The sequence below is a fragment of the Mauremys mutica genome, chromosome 10 (genome assembly GCF_020497125.1).
Source record: "Mauremys mutica isolate MM-2020 ecotype Southern chromosome 10, ASM2049712v1, whole genome shotgun sequence".
Classification (NCBI taxonomy): Eukaryota; Metazoa; Chordata; order Testudines; family Geoemydidae; genus Mauremys; species Mauremys mutica.
This window is the reverse complement of record NC_059081.1, coordinates 62,037,691-62,053,513: the sequence shown is the minus strand read 5'-3', so window position 1 is coordinate 62,053,513 and position 15,823 is coordinate 62,037,691. Positions and strand designations below refer to the sequence as shown.

General features: G+C 45.6%; 1 protein-coding gene across 2 annotated transcripts in view; it reads left to right on the top strand.

Annotated features, from left to right (window-relative positions):
- Positions 1 to 15,823, top strand: part of PLEKHM3 (pleckstrin homology domain containing M3) — a 150,243-nt gene that overhangs the window by 109,480 nt on the left and 24,940 nt on the right. For both annotated transcript variants that reach the window (XM_045033046.1, XM_045033045.1), the window contains exon 7: positions 11,515 to 11,672. In XM_045033046.1, the coding sequence (XP_044888981.1) occupies positions 11,515 to 11,672 (158 nt within the window). The remainder of the gene's footprint in view (positions 1 to 11,514; positions 11,673 to 15,823) is intronic.

Here is a 15,823-nt window from a genome sequence, read left to right as displayed (position 1 = left end):
AAGCTGATTTAGAAGGGTGGGGTCACAGAGGCATTTGGCAAATTTACTGTCTTCCTGTGGCAGTTATACAGTATCTGAGTTTTACAGTGTTCTCACCTCTTTAACTGAAATACTTAACCCGGACTGCTCAGCAGTTTTGCTGTCACATTTCTGAGGGAGTGTCCAACTTGGCCTCACTTGTATGTTTTTAGTGGCTCAGGAAGCTAAACATCTAGTAATACGAGTTCAGAAAATTTGGGATATTCCTGGTTTTCTTGCCAATGTTTATTTTCTGATCATTCTTCCACCATGGAATAGTGACAATGGCCCAGATTTTTAAAGGTACTTAGGTGCCGCTGTGCTCACTGTTGCAATGCCTAACTGATTTAGGGATCTAAGCAGTAAGTGCCTAAATCCCTTTTAAAATTATATTTAGGCTCCCAAATCAGTGAGGTGTTGCAACGCCACGCACAGTAACACCTAAATACCTTGTAAAAATCTGGGCCAGTATGTTTCGAGAGATGACATTACGTGGTATATCATTGTGTCACACCTCAGCAGGCATGTATTGCTTACATCTAGCATACAGAGACAGAGAGAGAATTCTGCCCTTAGTTCAGATTGTAAGAAGGTTTCCACCGAAGTGCTGCTTTTGTCCTCGCATCCTCATTTTCAAATGTCGTAAGTCCTTTTTTAAAAAATCCTTTTTTAAAAATTTTTTTCCCTATTTTAATGTTTATCCTATGGTAATTCAGAAATAATGGCCCACCAAGTTCAAACTAGTTTAATTCAAGAGCCCTTGATGCAATGGAATACAGTGTGACTCTTTCAGACATTCAGGTGCTTATTTTTTGGAGTTACTCATCTTGGAAATAGGGATATGTGGCGGTGTGACGCCTCCTCCTGCTGGTCATCTCGGGAATTAGCTCTTTCCAGCCCAGGGCACCCTCTGCAGGCCGGTCGGTGTCTCGCCTGCCGCTGGCCCCATGGCACTCCCAGACCCCGGTGCCTTTTGCCCAGGGGTTCTGCCCACCACAGCACCCCCTCAATTTGGGTCTCCCCACCCCGGGGAACCCCCAACCTCCTATCTCCACCTTGCCTCAGTGGCTACTGCCAGTCATCATCTAGGCCCCGCTCACTAGGGCAGACTGGAGTCTGTAAACCACTCATCATCGGCAAGGGGGGTTGGACCAGCTGCCTCTGCCTATTCCTGGGCTGCCCCTCTGCAGCCCTAGTACCCTTGTGGGCCCTTAACTCGGCCTGCAGCCTGGGGGTTTTCCAGGCCAGAGCTCCCCAGCTCCCCTGGCCTTTCCCCAGCCCTGCTCCACTTTACGTGCCCTGCTCAGCTCCCAGCAGCCAGGCCCATCCCTCTCAACAGCCAGAGAGAGACTCTCTTTTGGCTTCTGGCCCCAGCCCTCTTATAAGTGCCAGCTGGGCCCTGGTTAAGCTGGCCACAGTTGTGGTCAGCTACCCACTCAACCCCTCTTACTCTGCTGCAGCCTTCTCCAGGGCTGCTTTCACCCACTATAGGATATATGAATTCTGTGGTGGTCTCCTGCAAACTTTATACAATTTACCAAAAGTCTTGACAATCTTTATGCAGGTCACCAAAGATATTGATGTCCTCTGTCCTATGCAAACATCTGGTGCACTTCATAAAGTTAGCCAAAGGTGCACAAGAATTGCTGTACAGGTGACAAACTCCACAAGTCCAAATCATGCCTGGGCTTCAGTGGAGGTTACAACTCCTGTTCCTGAAATATTCTTTCTTAGCTGGCATTGTTAGCAAACTTCCTCCCATCTACCCCGTCCCGCCCACTCGCACACCGGGGAAAGGCATGAATGCTCTACGTTTTTTCAGACATCTGCCAGTTTTTAGAAAGGTAACCAAAGTGGCCTTGATGCAAGGAGCAGGCATTTCCGTGGTTCTGGACTTGAGTGTGAGGATGTGTGGATGGAAGGGTATTGAGGCACAGACTGTTAAGCCTTGCACGTTTTGTCAGCCCTCTTCATGGAGCATGGTGGTTGCACTTTGCAGGGAGTTTGGCCAACCATTTCTTTTTGTCCACTTCCAGTTTCCAAAGATTCACACTCCCAGTACATCTCTGTGGAATAAAACAATCTGAGTTGGAGGGTAATTCAGTCTCCATCTTGTCCAGTCGATCCTTGGGCTCTCTGATGAGGTTGCCAGTGCGAGGGTGCCAGTTACGTCGTCCGTTCTGACTGGAATGTCTGTTCATGAGGAACTGAACTGAGTCTGCCAACAGATCACCAAATAGTCAAATCATGCTCGTACTTTCAGTCACTGGCCACTTGGGCTAGGCTTGACCCAGTGATCCAGAGGTGAAATGCTCTGCTACCATTCAGCTGAGCCATCCAGTCCCCCGAGTTAATTTTTAATGTTAGAAAAATTATTGCAACATTGTGTTCCCGCTCTTCTAGTGGGGTTGGATTGTGCAACCTTCACTCACATTGGTAAGCACTTACTCACACAAGTAGCCCTATTGACTTCAATGGGACTAGGATGTGAGTAACTCCTCATCAGTGTCAGTAAGGGGCTCTTACGGCATATTTCTCTGTTTAGAATAAGAATTTGAATTAAAACAGACTAAAAACCTACAGCTGAGAGAGACTCAGTGAAGCTGGGCAGGACGATATTTATTATATATATTTGTCTAAAAGGACAAGCTAAGGAAACGAAAACCGGACTAATTCTGGCTATAGAAGAGTCGGGCAGCCATCAAGGGCTGCAGTCTTACTGACAAGCAGTGAAGCTTTGAAGAAGTTCACGTTACCATTCATGTTCACATTAATCTAATGTCCAAAGGGATTTCAGATTGAACAATAGCCCTTGCTCCCTTTCATCTTCAGTATCCTCCCAGTTTTACAAAGCTTGGTCGCTCCTTACAAATTACATCCAGGCTGCTATCTAACCGAATGAAGAACGCAACCGAGAGAGAGAGAGAGAGAGAATACAGAGACGAGAGAAGTGCTTGTGTTACATGTTTTCATAATTTCCTGACTTTGCTGGGGGTGGCTTGTGTATTTTAAAAGTCGCCTAGGACAATTCCTTTGTCCTTTCTGGGCTGGGAAACATGCCGTTTGTTTGGTACAAGAAGCAGCATGAATTTTGTTGATCAGAGCTTGTCTACACAGAATGCTAGTGCGCAGCAATCAGGGTGTGAATCTACAGGTACCAGCTTGCCGTTCAAGTGACATCCCCTTACTTCTGTAGTTGTCGAGGAGGGTGCTGTAATGTACTATAATAGCACCAATTTTCGGATAGCCATGAGAGGATGGCTCAGTGTTTCCAAAATCATTTTCGGATTGACTAACTGGGCCATTTTGGTAAGGGAAGTGCTGCATGCCTGCACCTGACATTTCATGACTGGGACACCCACCCCCCCACACACACACCATAAATAAATCCTGACACTCACAATGTAAAATGCAGTAAGGAAATCATTTTAAAACATACCTCCACCACATTTTTTAACACGCTCAGAGTTTGACGTAAAAAACAGACTTTCCCTTCACCCGCAATCTGTGATCCCCACTCCAGGTGAAGTAGAACTTAAACCCCAGCAACGGCTACCTTTTGGTTAAAATTATCTGGGCGATTTTAAAGCTTTTAAAGTGCCTAGCCCAGTGGGGCACCGATCTCAGTTGAGTGCTACCGTAAAACAAATAATAATTATTCTGAGGAGTGTGATTTCAAATCTCCAAGTTCTCCTGCTTCAGTGAGTGGCATGTGGCTTTAAGTTTTAATAAAATAGCTTAGCAAGTTTTTCTGTCTCATCTAAAATCAAGAGGCTCCATTTTTTTTTCCAAACATAGAAACCAAAAATTAGCAGCCATGGCCACATTACTGTAATGGAATAAATAAGCCCATGGTAAGTATTCTATGAGACGTGAAAAGTCCTTTTTTTCTGTTCTGGCCAGGTTCTTATACCACACCCGTCCCCGTGGTGTCTGAGCGCCTTCCAATAAGGCAACATTTGCTATTTTAAAGAGCTTGATTGATCAGTTAGATGGATTAATGATGGGTTTGGGAAGAAGTGCCCTCCCTCACGCTGCCTTTTTCTCCTAATTAGTGTGCTTTTCCTTGCAGTGGGTGTAAATGTTGTTGGTTGGCCAAGGGAGAGTGGAAGGGGAGAGCTGAAGTAGGTGGATTGTGTGCGCCTTTTTCCAATCCCACAGACCACCATTGGCTGTGGCAGTTGAACATGACACTGCAATTTCCCTGTGCAACACATGAGTAATAAATGGCTGCACTCGAGCTGTGGTCTTGAGAAACCAGTGTGAGGCTCTTGCTTGCTCTCCTTTTTCTTTAATATGGTTGTAATTTTTGATCGCTCTGCAAGAAGGCCTCAAATTGATGCCACCTCCTACCCTAGAGTGCCAGAGAAGGAAGAGCCTTTCCTCACCAGTGCACCTACCCAGAAGCCAGGCACAATCAGGAGCGCAGGGGGTTCTGTTTGCATTGCTGGCCGTCTGGATGGCCCCTGAAGAGTTGTTTCTACGCCCGGGGAGGAGCAAGGCCAGGGATCTGCCCTCGGTGCGTTTGGATGGCTGCGCTGGGGGAGCACTGGTTTTACCTGTTGTACAGATGTAGTGAGTGGTGCCCCTCCCCATGCGCCCTTGAGCAGGGTATCTCCTCCTCAGTGAGCTCTGGCTCCACTTAAGAACCGCAGTCAAACCCTTCTCGAGCACTATGGCAACTGGCCTACAAAGCCAGCGCTGGGCTGCTCCCCACTCAATGAAAACCAAACTTGTGGGCTCATAAGTAACGAGCGTGGTCCCAACAGACTGCCACCTCACAAAACCAAGACCTGTTCGGTTGACATGCAGGCTGGGCCGCACAGAGGCCTAGTGAGTGAATGGTCGACACTGGCTCCTGTTCTGGGCACCTCAGTAAAATGTTCAGGCTTCTAACCCATGATGAGTGCTGACGGAAGGTCTGGGTACTCCTGTTTTCACCACAATCACACAGGCCAGTGCGTTAGGGCCTCTCAGGTTGGAAATCTAGGCATCTAGCTGCTTATTTAGGCAGTTGACTTCAGTGGGAGCTGCAGGCCTTCAGGCTCCTGATTGAGGGGGCTAACTTTGAACATCCGGTTTGAAACTGTTGGCCAGTCTCCTTAGTTTGTCTTGGAATGCACAAGCACTTCTCAGTGGTGGCTGGACTGTATTTCAGATGCTCCCCCACCTGCTCAGAAAATGGGCCATGGCCTTTCCACCTGCAGTCACCAGGTTTTCTGTTGGGGGCAGTGAGAGGACGCACCGTCCACTAAGATGCAATGAAAGAAAACTTTAGCTATATCATGGTGTCAAGTATCAGGGGTAGCCGTGTTGGTCTGTATCCACAAAAACAACACGGAGTCCGGTGGCACCTTAACAGTTAGTCTTTAAGGTGCCACTAGACTCCTTGTTGTTTTAGCTACATCATTTCTTAATACTAGAACTGTCTGCTGAAATGTTGCTGCTTTGCTGCAGCAGAAGATGAACATGACTCAAACGTATAACCTAAGGACCAGGGTCTTCTGTCTTGGGGAAAACAGGCAGGTTCCCCTGGTGTGAAAGAGACTGGGAAGGTCTCTGTGGCTCCTCTTTCTCTGCTTTTAATCCCTCGGGCTTGATCACCCCTCCTTTCTCTAGGGCAATGGGTCCCAACCTTTTTCGTCTGGTGGGTGCCGGACTATGAGCCACTGAGGACCCTCACCGGCGGACGAGCATCCGCCGAAATGCCGCCGAGAAGTGGCAACGTCAAGAGGCATCGCCACCGAAATGCCGCTGAGAAGCAGCAGCATCCAGAGACATCGCCGCCAAAATGCTGTCGAAAAACAGCAGCATTTCGGCGGCAACGCCTCTGGATGCTGCTGCTTCTCAGCGGCATTTCGGCGGATGCTCGTCCGCCGGACAGTACGTGGGCGCACATAGATGCCCCTGCGGGTGCCATGGTGCCCGTGGGCACCACGTTGGGGACCACTGCTCTAGGGGACTGAGGGAAAACAAAGCCTGCTATATCCCTGTCTGACTAGGTTCATTTAACACACCTCCTCCTTTTCCCATCTATATGTTTCTATAAGGCTCGGGATCTGATTTCAGTATATATTGGCAGTACTTTCATCCTGGGACTCGGTCTTCCTAGTGCTGAAATGTCTAAAAATCGACAACTCGGGCCTCAATCTCTCTCTAGAGAGTGCTTGGTTACAGGTCCCAGGCTTCCTTTCCCTCATCCAGAAGATGCCGATTACAGCGGCATTATGGTGAAACTGTTTTCTGGGACCCGTAATTAAAAATCCACAGATTGCGGGGCCAGATGGAGATCAATATTGCATTTTCATGAGATACAAACGTTAAAATGAACAAATTGCAAAGAAATGCCCTATCCACTGATCAGCAATGGTCTATGCAGTCTGTTATGAAGTGAAATGGCCCTGAATTTGCAGACACTAAAAACAGTGATAACGTCAGTTTGATATTGCGTTTTGTCCTCATCCTCAAATGCCGTAAAAGGGGCTATTATTCATATTGCAGATTGGGGTGCACGTTGCTTTTGAAGACTGGATCTTCACGGCAGTAGCATGTGTACACACCAGAATTATCAATCAAGCCAATACATTGCTATGACAAAAATATATATCATGGAAAATATACATCAACTTTCCCCACCGTTCTGGCCATCTAGGCTTTCTCACAGAGACAGTGCAAGTCTTTGTGGACAGAACTGGTTTACCATTCAGGTTAATACCTTGCGCTGTGGTATGATTAGCTATGTATAAATACTTTTTTTGAAAATAGGTGACATACATTGGACATCTGAGTTTAATACCCAGCTCTGCCATAGTCTTCCTGTGTGATGTCAGTCAAGTCATATACTGACTCTTTGCCTCAATACTCCATCTGTACTCTCCCTCCCTTTGCCCGTCTTGTCTATTAAGACGGGAAGCTCTTTAGGGACGTTACTGATTTTTACTGTATGTTTGCACAGCTCCTAGCACACTGGGGCCATGAATTCAATAGAGGACACTGGGTTATACTGGAATACACATTAATCATAGTAATCTGCAGTGCATTCGTAAAACCCAAATTTTGCACTTCTCTGGGTGTCCTGTCTAGTCTAAGCCTATCTTGTGTAGACTGTAAGCTCTCTGGAGCAGAAAACTGTATTTTGTGTCTTATGCAGACCTGAGTCTGTTGTCAGTGCTTACTAACTACAAAACAATAGAATATAAAATTGAAGTCGTAAGCTGTACAAGGATTACCAAAAGCGATGTGGTTAAAACCTAGATGGACTGTCTGCATAAAGTGAAAGATGAAATGACTGTAGGATTGGCATTTTGATCTGACCTTTTTTGTCCCACCACAAATGTGAATTAGGAAGGACTAAAAGAGTCTAGTTATCCAGATATTGGATGGAATGTTGACCCAAAAACGGCCATACTGGGTCAGACCAGTGGTCCACCTAGCCCAGTACCCTGTCTCTGAGTGTGACCAGTACCAGGTGCTTCAGAAGGAATGAACAGAACAGGGCAATTGAACAAGTGATCCATCCCCTGTTGTCCAGTCCCAGCTTCTGTCAGCTGGAGGTTTAGGGACACCCGGAGCATAGGGTTATGTTGCTCGCCATCTTGGCTAATAGCCATTGATGGACCTATCCTCCAGGAACGTAGCTAATTCTTTTTAGAACCCGTTTATTCTTTTGGCCTTCACAACATCCCATAGCAACAAATTCCACCGGCTGATTGTGCATTGAGTGAAGGAGTACTTCCTTTTGTTTGTTCTAAACCTGCTGTGTATTAATTTCATCGGGTGACCCTTAGTTCTTGTGTTATGTGAAGGAGTAAATCACACTTCCTTATTCACTTTCTCCACACCAGTCATGATTTATAGACCTCTGTCATATCCTCCTTCAGTCGTGTCTTTCCTAAACCGAACAGTCCCAGTCTTTTTAATCTCTCCTCTTAAGGAAGCTGTTCCATACCCCTCATCATTTTTGTTGCCTCCCTCTGCACCTTTTCCAATTCTAATGTATTTTTTGGGCTGTGTGACCAGACCTGCACACAGTATTCAAGGTGTGCGCGTACCGGGGCTTTATGATTTTGTCTGGTTTATTATCTGTCCCGTTCCTGACTCTGTTACTTCACACGGCGTCGCCCTCGCTACATCCATCTAAGTGCTACGCCTCTCGCGGAGCTGGAGTTAGTAGGTCGGTGTAGTGGGCAACTTACATCAGCGGGAGCAACACTGTAGTGTAGACACTTAAGCTGCCTTACTTCAACCTAACGCTGTATTGTAGACCAGCGTAACTATCCGAGTGGCATCTCTCAACCTCCGAAAGTGCACATAGAAGTTAGTGCAGTGCTGTATGAAGCAACTGCTGTATCTTGCCCATAGGACCAACCGCTTGCTACATCCAGTTCTGTGGGCTGGATCAGTCCTTAGATTCCTAGCAGTATTTCAAAGGATCCCTCAGATTTCTTTTCCTACTCAAAAGGTGCTGTTGGGTGAGTGCCCATGTAGTGGCAAAGTAAGGGTTAATGTTAAAACCAGGCCCTGCTTTACTGATGTGTAATTTGCAGCATGTGCTGTCAAGGGCTACAGTATTATCCGCACTGTCCTGTTGGAAAATGCCTACAAGTTATTGCCTTTGCTGAAGCTGTGTAGGTACGTTCCATGCATCGGTGTTGGAAGAGCCTTTCTTTTGGGGGCTTGCTACCACTCCTGGAGAGTTAACACTCTTCAAGGTGCAGAAATTGAAGCATTTCCACAGGCTTGGAGAGGGAGCAGGGCGTGAATGAATCACAGAGAAGTGTTCTTTAAATGACAAAGACGAAACTCCAGGCCCTGCTTTCTCCTCACACTTTATTTGCATTCAGACACAGACCTGATTTCTTGTTGTTTTAATATTTAAACAAGAGTCCTTCAAATATACATAATAGCCCCCTCCCCCCGTTTAGCCAGTTCTCTTTGTCTGTTGGTTCCAACTGTGGTTTTCTGGGCAAGGATTTCTGACTGGTGATTTGGGGCATCTCAGCTGCTCAGTGCCCAACTTAAGAGGCCTGACTTTCAGGCCGTGCTCAGCACCCACCCTGAAAATCAGGTCCCATTAAGGTGACTTGGGTTGGGACCCAAAAAATACCTGAGGCACCCCAGAATCACTAGCCATCTTTGAAACGCTGGCCAAAACATTTAAGCAACACTGCTGCTGTTTCTCATGCTTCTTGGATGCTGCTAAACTCCTGTCCTCCACCCTCCGCTTGACTGGGACTTTTGACCCTCAGTTACTCTTGAGTTTGAAAGCAAAAGATCTTTCTTTCTTTCTAACACTGCAGCATTAACTTGTTGCTCCTCAGGTTGGGATCTGCCTATAAGGTTAGCAGTGTCATTGCCTTGAACCAAACCTTCATGTTCCGTTACATGCAGTGACCTTTCTGAATTGTTTATGTCCCAGTATAGGGGTTTTCCTATGCCAGGATGCAATAGGAACGTCATTTTCCCCTCGAACATGAGCAGATGTCCTATCTGTAACGCTAGCAATAACATCGCCGCTTCCTGTTCTCACAGATGGTCTCAACAGTGTGGAGCTTTGGCAAGGAGGGGACACTTCCACTAAGGCCTGGTCTACAGTGGGTGGGGGGGATTGATGTAAGATACACAACTTTAGCTATGGGAATAGTGTAGCTGAAGTTGGCATATCTTATTTCGACTTATCTCCCATCCTCATGGCGCAGGATCGATGGCCGCGGCTCCTCCGTCGACTCCGCTTCCGCCTCTCGCCCTGGTGGAGTTCTGGAGTCGGCGGGGAGCATGTTCGGGGATCGATTTATCGCGTCTAGACGAGACGCGATAAATTGATCCCCGATAGATTGACCGCTACCCGCCGATCAAACAGGGAGTGTGGACATACCCCTAGTGGCATCCATTACATTTCCTTTCCTGCTCATGTTCCCCCAGCGATGGCGATGGGAAGGGTGATGGGATAGAATGGGCCTTTAGAAGTAACACTGCTAGACAGAGATGAAGAATGCTACTGGGATTTGTTTTCACCAGCTTTGCTTTGAGCTTCACCTTGGCCACGTTGGCTTTGTATCAACCTGAAATTTCCAGTGAAATTCAAGTGGTATGAAATCGTGTGAATTAAAACCAATGAGCAAAATGTGTTGAAAATCCATGTGAGCCAAACCTGGCAAGTTAGGCACACATTTAAATATGATCCTTCATCTATTTGGGAGCTGGGGACATCTTTAGCATACTCCTTTAAAGAACCGTTATGATGTTCCTGTTAACTGTAGGTCAGTGTCAAATCCTACCACACGTTTCTAACAGTAATCTAGCAGGCTGCCATTCACACCATGGGAAGAGAGAGGAGGGAAAGTATCATATGAGGACCCTGTGCTTTGCTCATTACTCCTTACACTAGCAGAATTTCTTAAAGTTCATGAATTTCGTCTGAAGAAGTATTTTGCCTGAAGCACCCTTATCGAGACATTGTCATTGAATCAGAAATTTAGAAGAGTGTTGTGGCTAGGGGCTTAATCTACATTACACAGTTTTTTCACACCAATAAGGGAGTGCAAATCACTTCTGATTGCCTTACACTATTGTCTGATAGTGGATTGATGTGGGTCTTTTTGATTGGAGAGCTGGTCACTTAAGGAGAAACTGCCATTTCCTTTGAGTAATTTATTTTAGAATTCATCTCGTTGTAGAAAAGAATAAATACAATGTTGGAATGGTTATCAATGTACCAAAAAACCACCTCTGTTACAATTAGAAACCTCCATTTGATCAATGGGAAAAAAATAGATTTGGGTGCAGAACTGTGTTTTGTGATAAAATTGGATGAAGAGAAAATTAGGATTTTAAAACATCATTGGCGTTTGGGCCAAAAAAATGTGAATACAAAGTAACAGTAAAGGAAGAGAATTGAAGAGAGTTTTCTGAGCTGTCACTGATCTTTCTGCGTTTATGTGAAAGAATGAAACTCTTTTCTTAGGCTTGTCTACACGGGGGGGTAATGTGTTCTTTGGCGGGGTTTCTAAAGGCTCTACATGTTGCACGTTAATTGGTCTGTGTGACCACTATGTTAAAGGGCACTAGGACATGTTTAGTGTCCACCAGCAGAGTCTGTCCAGACCAGTTAGTGCATTTTAGAAATCACACCCCCTAGAGCGCATTCCCCCACTGTGTAGACAAACCCCTATCTTATCGATCGTGCCTTGGTATTTGAACATATGTGGTACGTAAAATGATCCACTATTCAGAAATGTTGTTATGTTTAACGGGGGAGCAATCACATGAATTTTCCACTTTTCACCATTGTCAGTTCTGCGCAGATTTGACCATTAATCTTACTTTGACCATACTTAGAATTTTCATGCAGCTATAATTGGGAGTTGTATTCAGATTATTTCAACTGGCTGTGAGTAGTCGCTTCCCTGTCTTAATGAAAGTGAGACACACATGTCACCGTTTCAAGGAATTCTGCTCCCAGATGGGTTTGTTAATGTCGTCGTTTTCTTCTTCCAGGTTATTGAAGGAAAATTGGCTCCTTTCTTGGGGAAGGTAATCAAGTTTGCCACCTCTCATGTGTACAGCTGCAGCCTTTGTAGCCAAAAGGGCTTCATCTGCGAGATTTGTAACAATGGAGAGATCCTTTACCCCTTTGAGGATATTTCAACAAGCAGGTACAGTATCCTTCCTTTCATGTGTTTTACCTGCATGTCTTATCTTCTCAAATTCCAGGTCAAATGACATTCCATTTCAGCAGGAGTGGGCCTCACTAGTTCACAGTTAAGGACATCTGCCCTGGACTTGTGTTCCAGAGACGCCATCCCTGAGCCTGCAAGCGGATAGATAGAGAAGGGCCACTTTGTCATTTATCTGGTTCAAAAGAGCCTAAACCCCATTTCACACAGCTCTCAGACACCTGTAGATCCCACTGCTGATGCTCAAAAGGATAGAGGCGCTCAGGGGCTGCTTTCCAGCAGGAATCTCTCTGTGGCTATGCACAACTGAGTTTGCACAGGGCCCTACAAATACAAAGGTCAGCTGAGGATGACTTTGTAGGTCTTTCCTGCCTTTGATTTCACTGAACCTATGATAGAACGTACCCATGCGTTATTAGATAATAATCAGCTCTTCTGAGTTACGGCCCCACACCCTTACTGTGAGGTAAGGATATAACTGATACTCTATTGTCCGTGTGTGTATGCAGCATAGATTTATATTCACATGTGCCCACACGCACACACAGACAGAAAACGTCTCCCCCACCACTAAAATGTAGCTGCCTCTAGGTGAGACTACAACAGCTGTTTAACAATGCGCAGCGTGCCATATAACAGTATGGGAACAGGAAGTGAGGAAGGATAGTGTATCCAGTTAAAATCACATGGAAAATCTAAGTAGGCTCAAGGCAGTAACCAAAAACTGGAATTTGACCAGAACACGAGCAATGTTCCTACTTTTGCAAGAAGTTTCTTGGGTTTAGAACAATCACAAGAGGTAAAGACCTTGAATTTCTTATCCATCAAGACAATGACACCTCCAGCAGTACAATCTGTCCTCTTCTAATACACCCTCATCTTAATTTATTCTCCGGTTGCATTAGTAGAGTAGAAAAAAAGTCAGAGGAGCCTACTCTGGGGGTGATCCGGATCAGCTTGTTAAAAATTCCGTGTTGAGAATAGGATTCTCGTGAGTTGACAAAGATCTCTGTGTCGGGAGTGGCCCAGGCCAGCCTGTTGGGGGTTTCAGGCTGACATGTCTTTCAAAGGGTATTTGCACATTCTTTCTCTGAATTCACATTCCAAGAAATGTGGAGACAAAGCGCTGGACATAAATTAAACAAGGTGTGCAGTTTTGTTTTATAAATGGTGTGCAAGAAAAATGTATCTGGAGGGAGAAGTTGGAAAGGGAAAGACTTAGATGAAACGGCGTAAGAAGACTATTAAGACTGTACTAAACAATTAACGATATCCACAAAGCCTGATGAGAACAGAAAAAAGTCTGGTGGTGAAGCTTAATTGAAGTGTGTGCGCGTACATGATTTGTCTATTGAAATTTTGATTGGCCACCAAAGCCTTGTAGTGTCCACAGCCTGTGAACTGAAGCCAGAGACTGCGTACCTCACATTTGTAGAATTTAAAACCTTCCTGAAACATGGAGCATTTCTCAAAAGGCTAGTGAAAGCCGAGTGAAACTGCTCCTCTCTCTATTTGTACACGCAGAAATCAGCAGTTATTTGTGTTCAAGTGGCACAATGCAACAAATGCAAAATAATTATTGAAGTCATGCCAGCCAAAGGAAGCTTTCTTCAGTAACAGTTTTAATTAAGTCACAAACAGTGAAGGGTCTCCAATATTGCTCTCCTTTTTTAGCTGTTCATTCCTTTTGCTCCCCAATCTTTGCTTTTATCCCTGTCCCCAGCTGCTCCACTTCCCCTCCTCACTAGTTTTTTTCCTCTCCTTGCTGATACCCCATTCTGCCTTGGAGCAGAGCAGCAAAGAGAAACTAACCAGGTCGTTTCAGTTTAATTTTCCTGCTCTATTCCACCTGCAAACAGAGGGAAGTGACACTGACAAGTGAGCTTGTATATTTCACTTGGCGCTCCACCAGCACATGGGCAGCAGAGGGGAGAGCAGAAACTTTTATATGTGCTATTGTGTGACACACATGACAAGGATTGCTGACCTAGCTACTCATCATGGTGATAGGCATAATATAAGGACTACACAGATAGACAGAAATAGTTACAATACACAGAATAAACTATACCTGTGAGAAGAGAGAACCAGAACAAGATTCAGAGAACTTGGATGTTCTTACTCACTAAACCTGAAGACATGACTTATGCTGTACTTTTTACTGGATTATAAAACAACAGGTCTCCTAAATCAGTTATTGGTGCGAATTTAGGGCAGGTCTACACTACAGGGTTAAGTCGACCTAAGTTACGCAACCCCAGCTATGTGAATAACATAGCTGGAGTCGACGAAGCTTAGGTCGACTTACTGTGGTGGTTACACCGCACTGGGTCGAAGGGAGAAACTCTCCTGTTGACTTACCTTATGCTTCTCGTTCTGTTGGAGTACCGGAGTTGACGGGAGAGTGATCGGCAATCCATTTAGCGGGTCTTCTCTGGACCCTCTAAATTGACCCCTGGTGGATCGATCGCTGCAGCGTCAATCCACCGGTAAGTGGAGACAAGCCCTTAGATTTGTAACTTAGATGTTCTGTTATGAGGGTCACAAGGCTGTAATTAGGTTTCAGTTGCTGTTTTCACTTTCAGTCGCACTTTTGTGGGATTCACTCATTTTCTCTCATTCTTGCGCCCAAGTGTTGCAGCTCATGGTACCTATGATCATCTAGACTCTTTGGTGCCTGTGTTATAGATGTGAAGGTAAGAAGAGAATGGCAGCTCTAACTCAGAAGCCTAATTTTCTTTGGTGTTGCATGTCAGTTTTTGAGCATTCAACTGGTTTTACTAGCAAATTGAACTGGATTCTTCGTGTTTAGAAAGAGGCACGTGGCAGCTTTTGTGGCCATCATCAGTGGCATGTGGAAGAAAAGGAGGTGTTTGGGGCTGGCTGAAAATGTGGTCACAAGTGTCCCAAAGGACCAAATTCTGCTCTCAGCTGTCCCAGTGCATAGCCATTGAAATCAATGGGATTGCACTGGTGGAACGCAGAACAGAATTTGGACCTTCGTGCTGTTTTAGCTTTTTATAAAATTTAGGGGAGAAAACAAGCAATGAACTGATCTGCAGTTGATGGCAAAAATAAGTTGTTCTTTTTTCAGTGGCCCCTTCATTAAATAGTTGAAAGGCAAAGTGAGTTCGTTCATGTGTCCTGATTTGGATGTGGCGTTGTTTTTGCCACAGCCTGGCCTTTCTGCTTCCTACATAAGAGCTTGGGCTCTTTGGAGGAACCAGAGTGACAGCTGTCATCTGGCTCAGCACTTCTCAACTAGGGGTCCGAGGCCCCCTGGGGGCCATGAGCAGGTTTCAAGGGGTCCCCCAAGCAGAGCCGGTATTAGACTCACTGGAGCCCAGAGCAGAAAGCCGACGTCACGCTGCCCCGAGCCCCACCATCCAGGGCTGAAGCCGAATCCTGAGCAGCTGAGCTTCGCAGAGTTTTATACAGGGGGGCTGGACCAATTTGTATAGTGGAGGTGAGAGCCATTGAACCAAATTGTAAACCCTGTATATGATGGAAACCACTTCAAGCCAGGGGGTGCGGCTGCACCCCTAGTTCTGGCACCTCTGCTTTTAGATGCAGAAAAACAGCTGTTGTGGCACAGGTGGGCCAGGGAGTTTTTATAGCATGTTGGGGGGGGGAGGGGCTCAGAAAGAAAAAGGTTGAGAACCCCTGATCTAGCTCAGTGATTCCCAACCTTTCCAGGCTACGGGAGCCCTTTCAGGAGTCCGACTTGTGTTGCGTACCCCAAGTTTCACCTCACTTAATGACTTGTTTACAAAACCAGACATACAAATAGAAAAGTGCCACCCCCACATTATTACCAAAAAAATGGGTGACTTTCTCTTTTTCACCATATAATTATAAAATAAATCAGTTGGAATATAACTATTGTACTTACATTTCGGTGTATAGTACACAGAGCAGTATAAACAAGTCATTGTGTGAAATTTTAGTTTGTACTGACTTGGCTAGTGCTTTTTATGTAGCCTGTTCTAAAACTAGGCAAATATCTAGATGAGTTGATGTACCCCCTGGAAGACCCCTGCGTACCCCCACGGGTACGTGTGCCCCTGGTTGAGAATCACTGATCTGGCCCTTTCAGACCCAGCTAGACTTCAGCTTTCGAGGGCTATAGA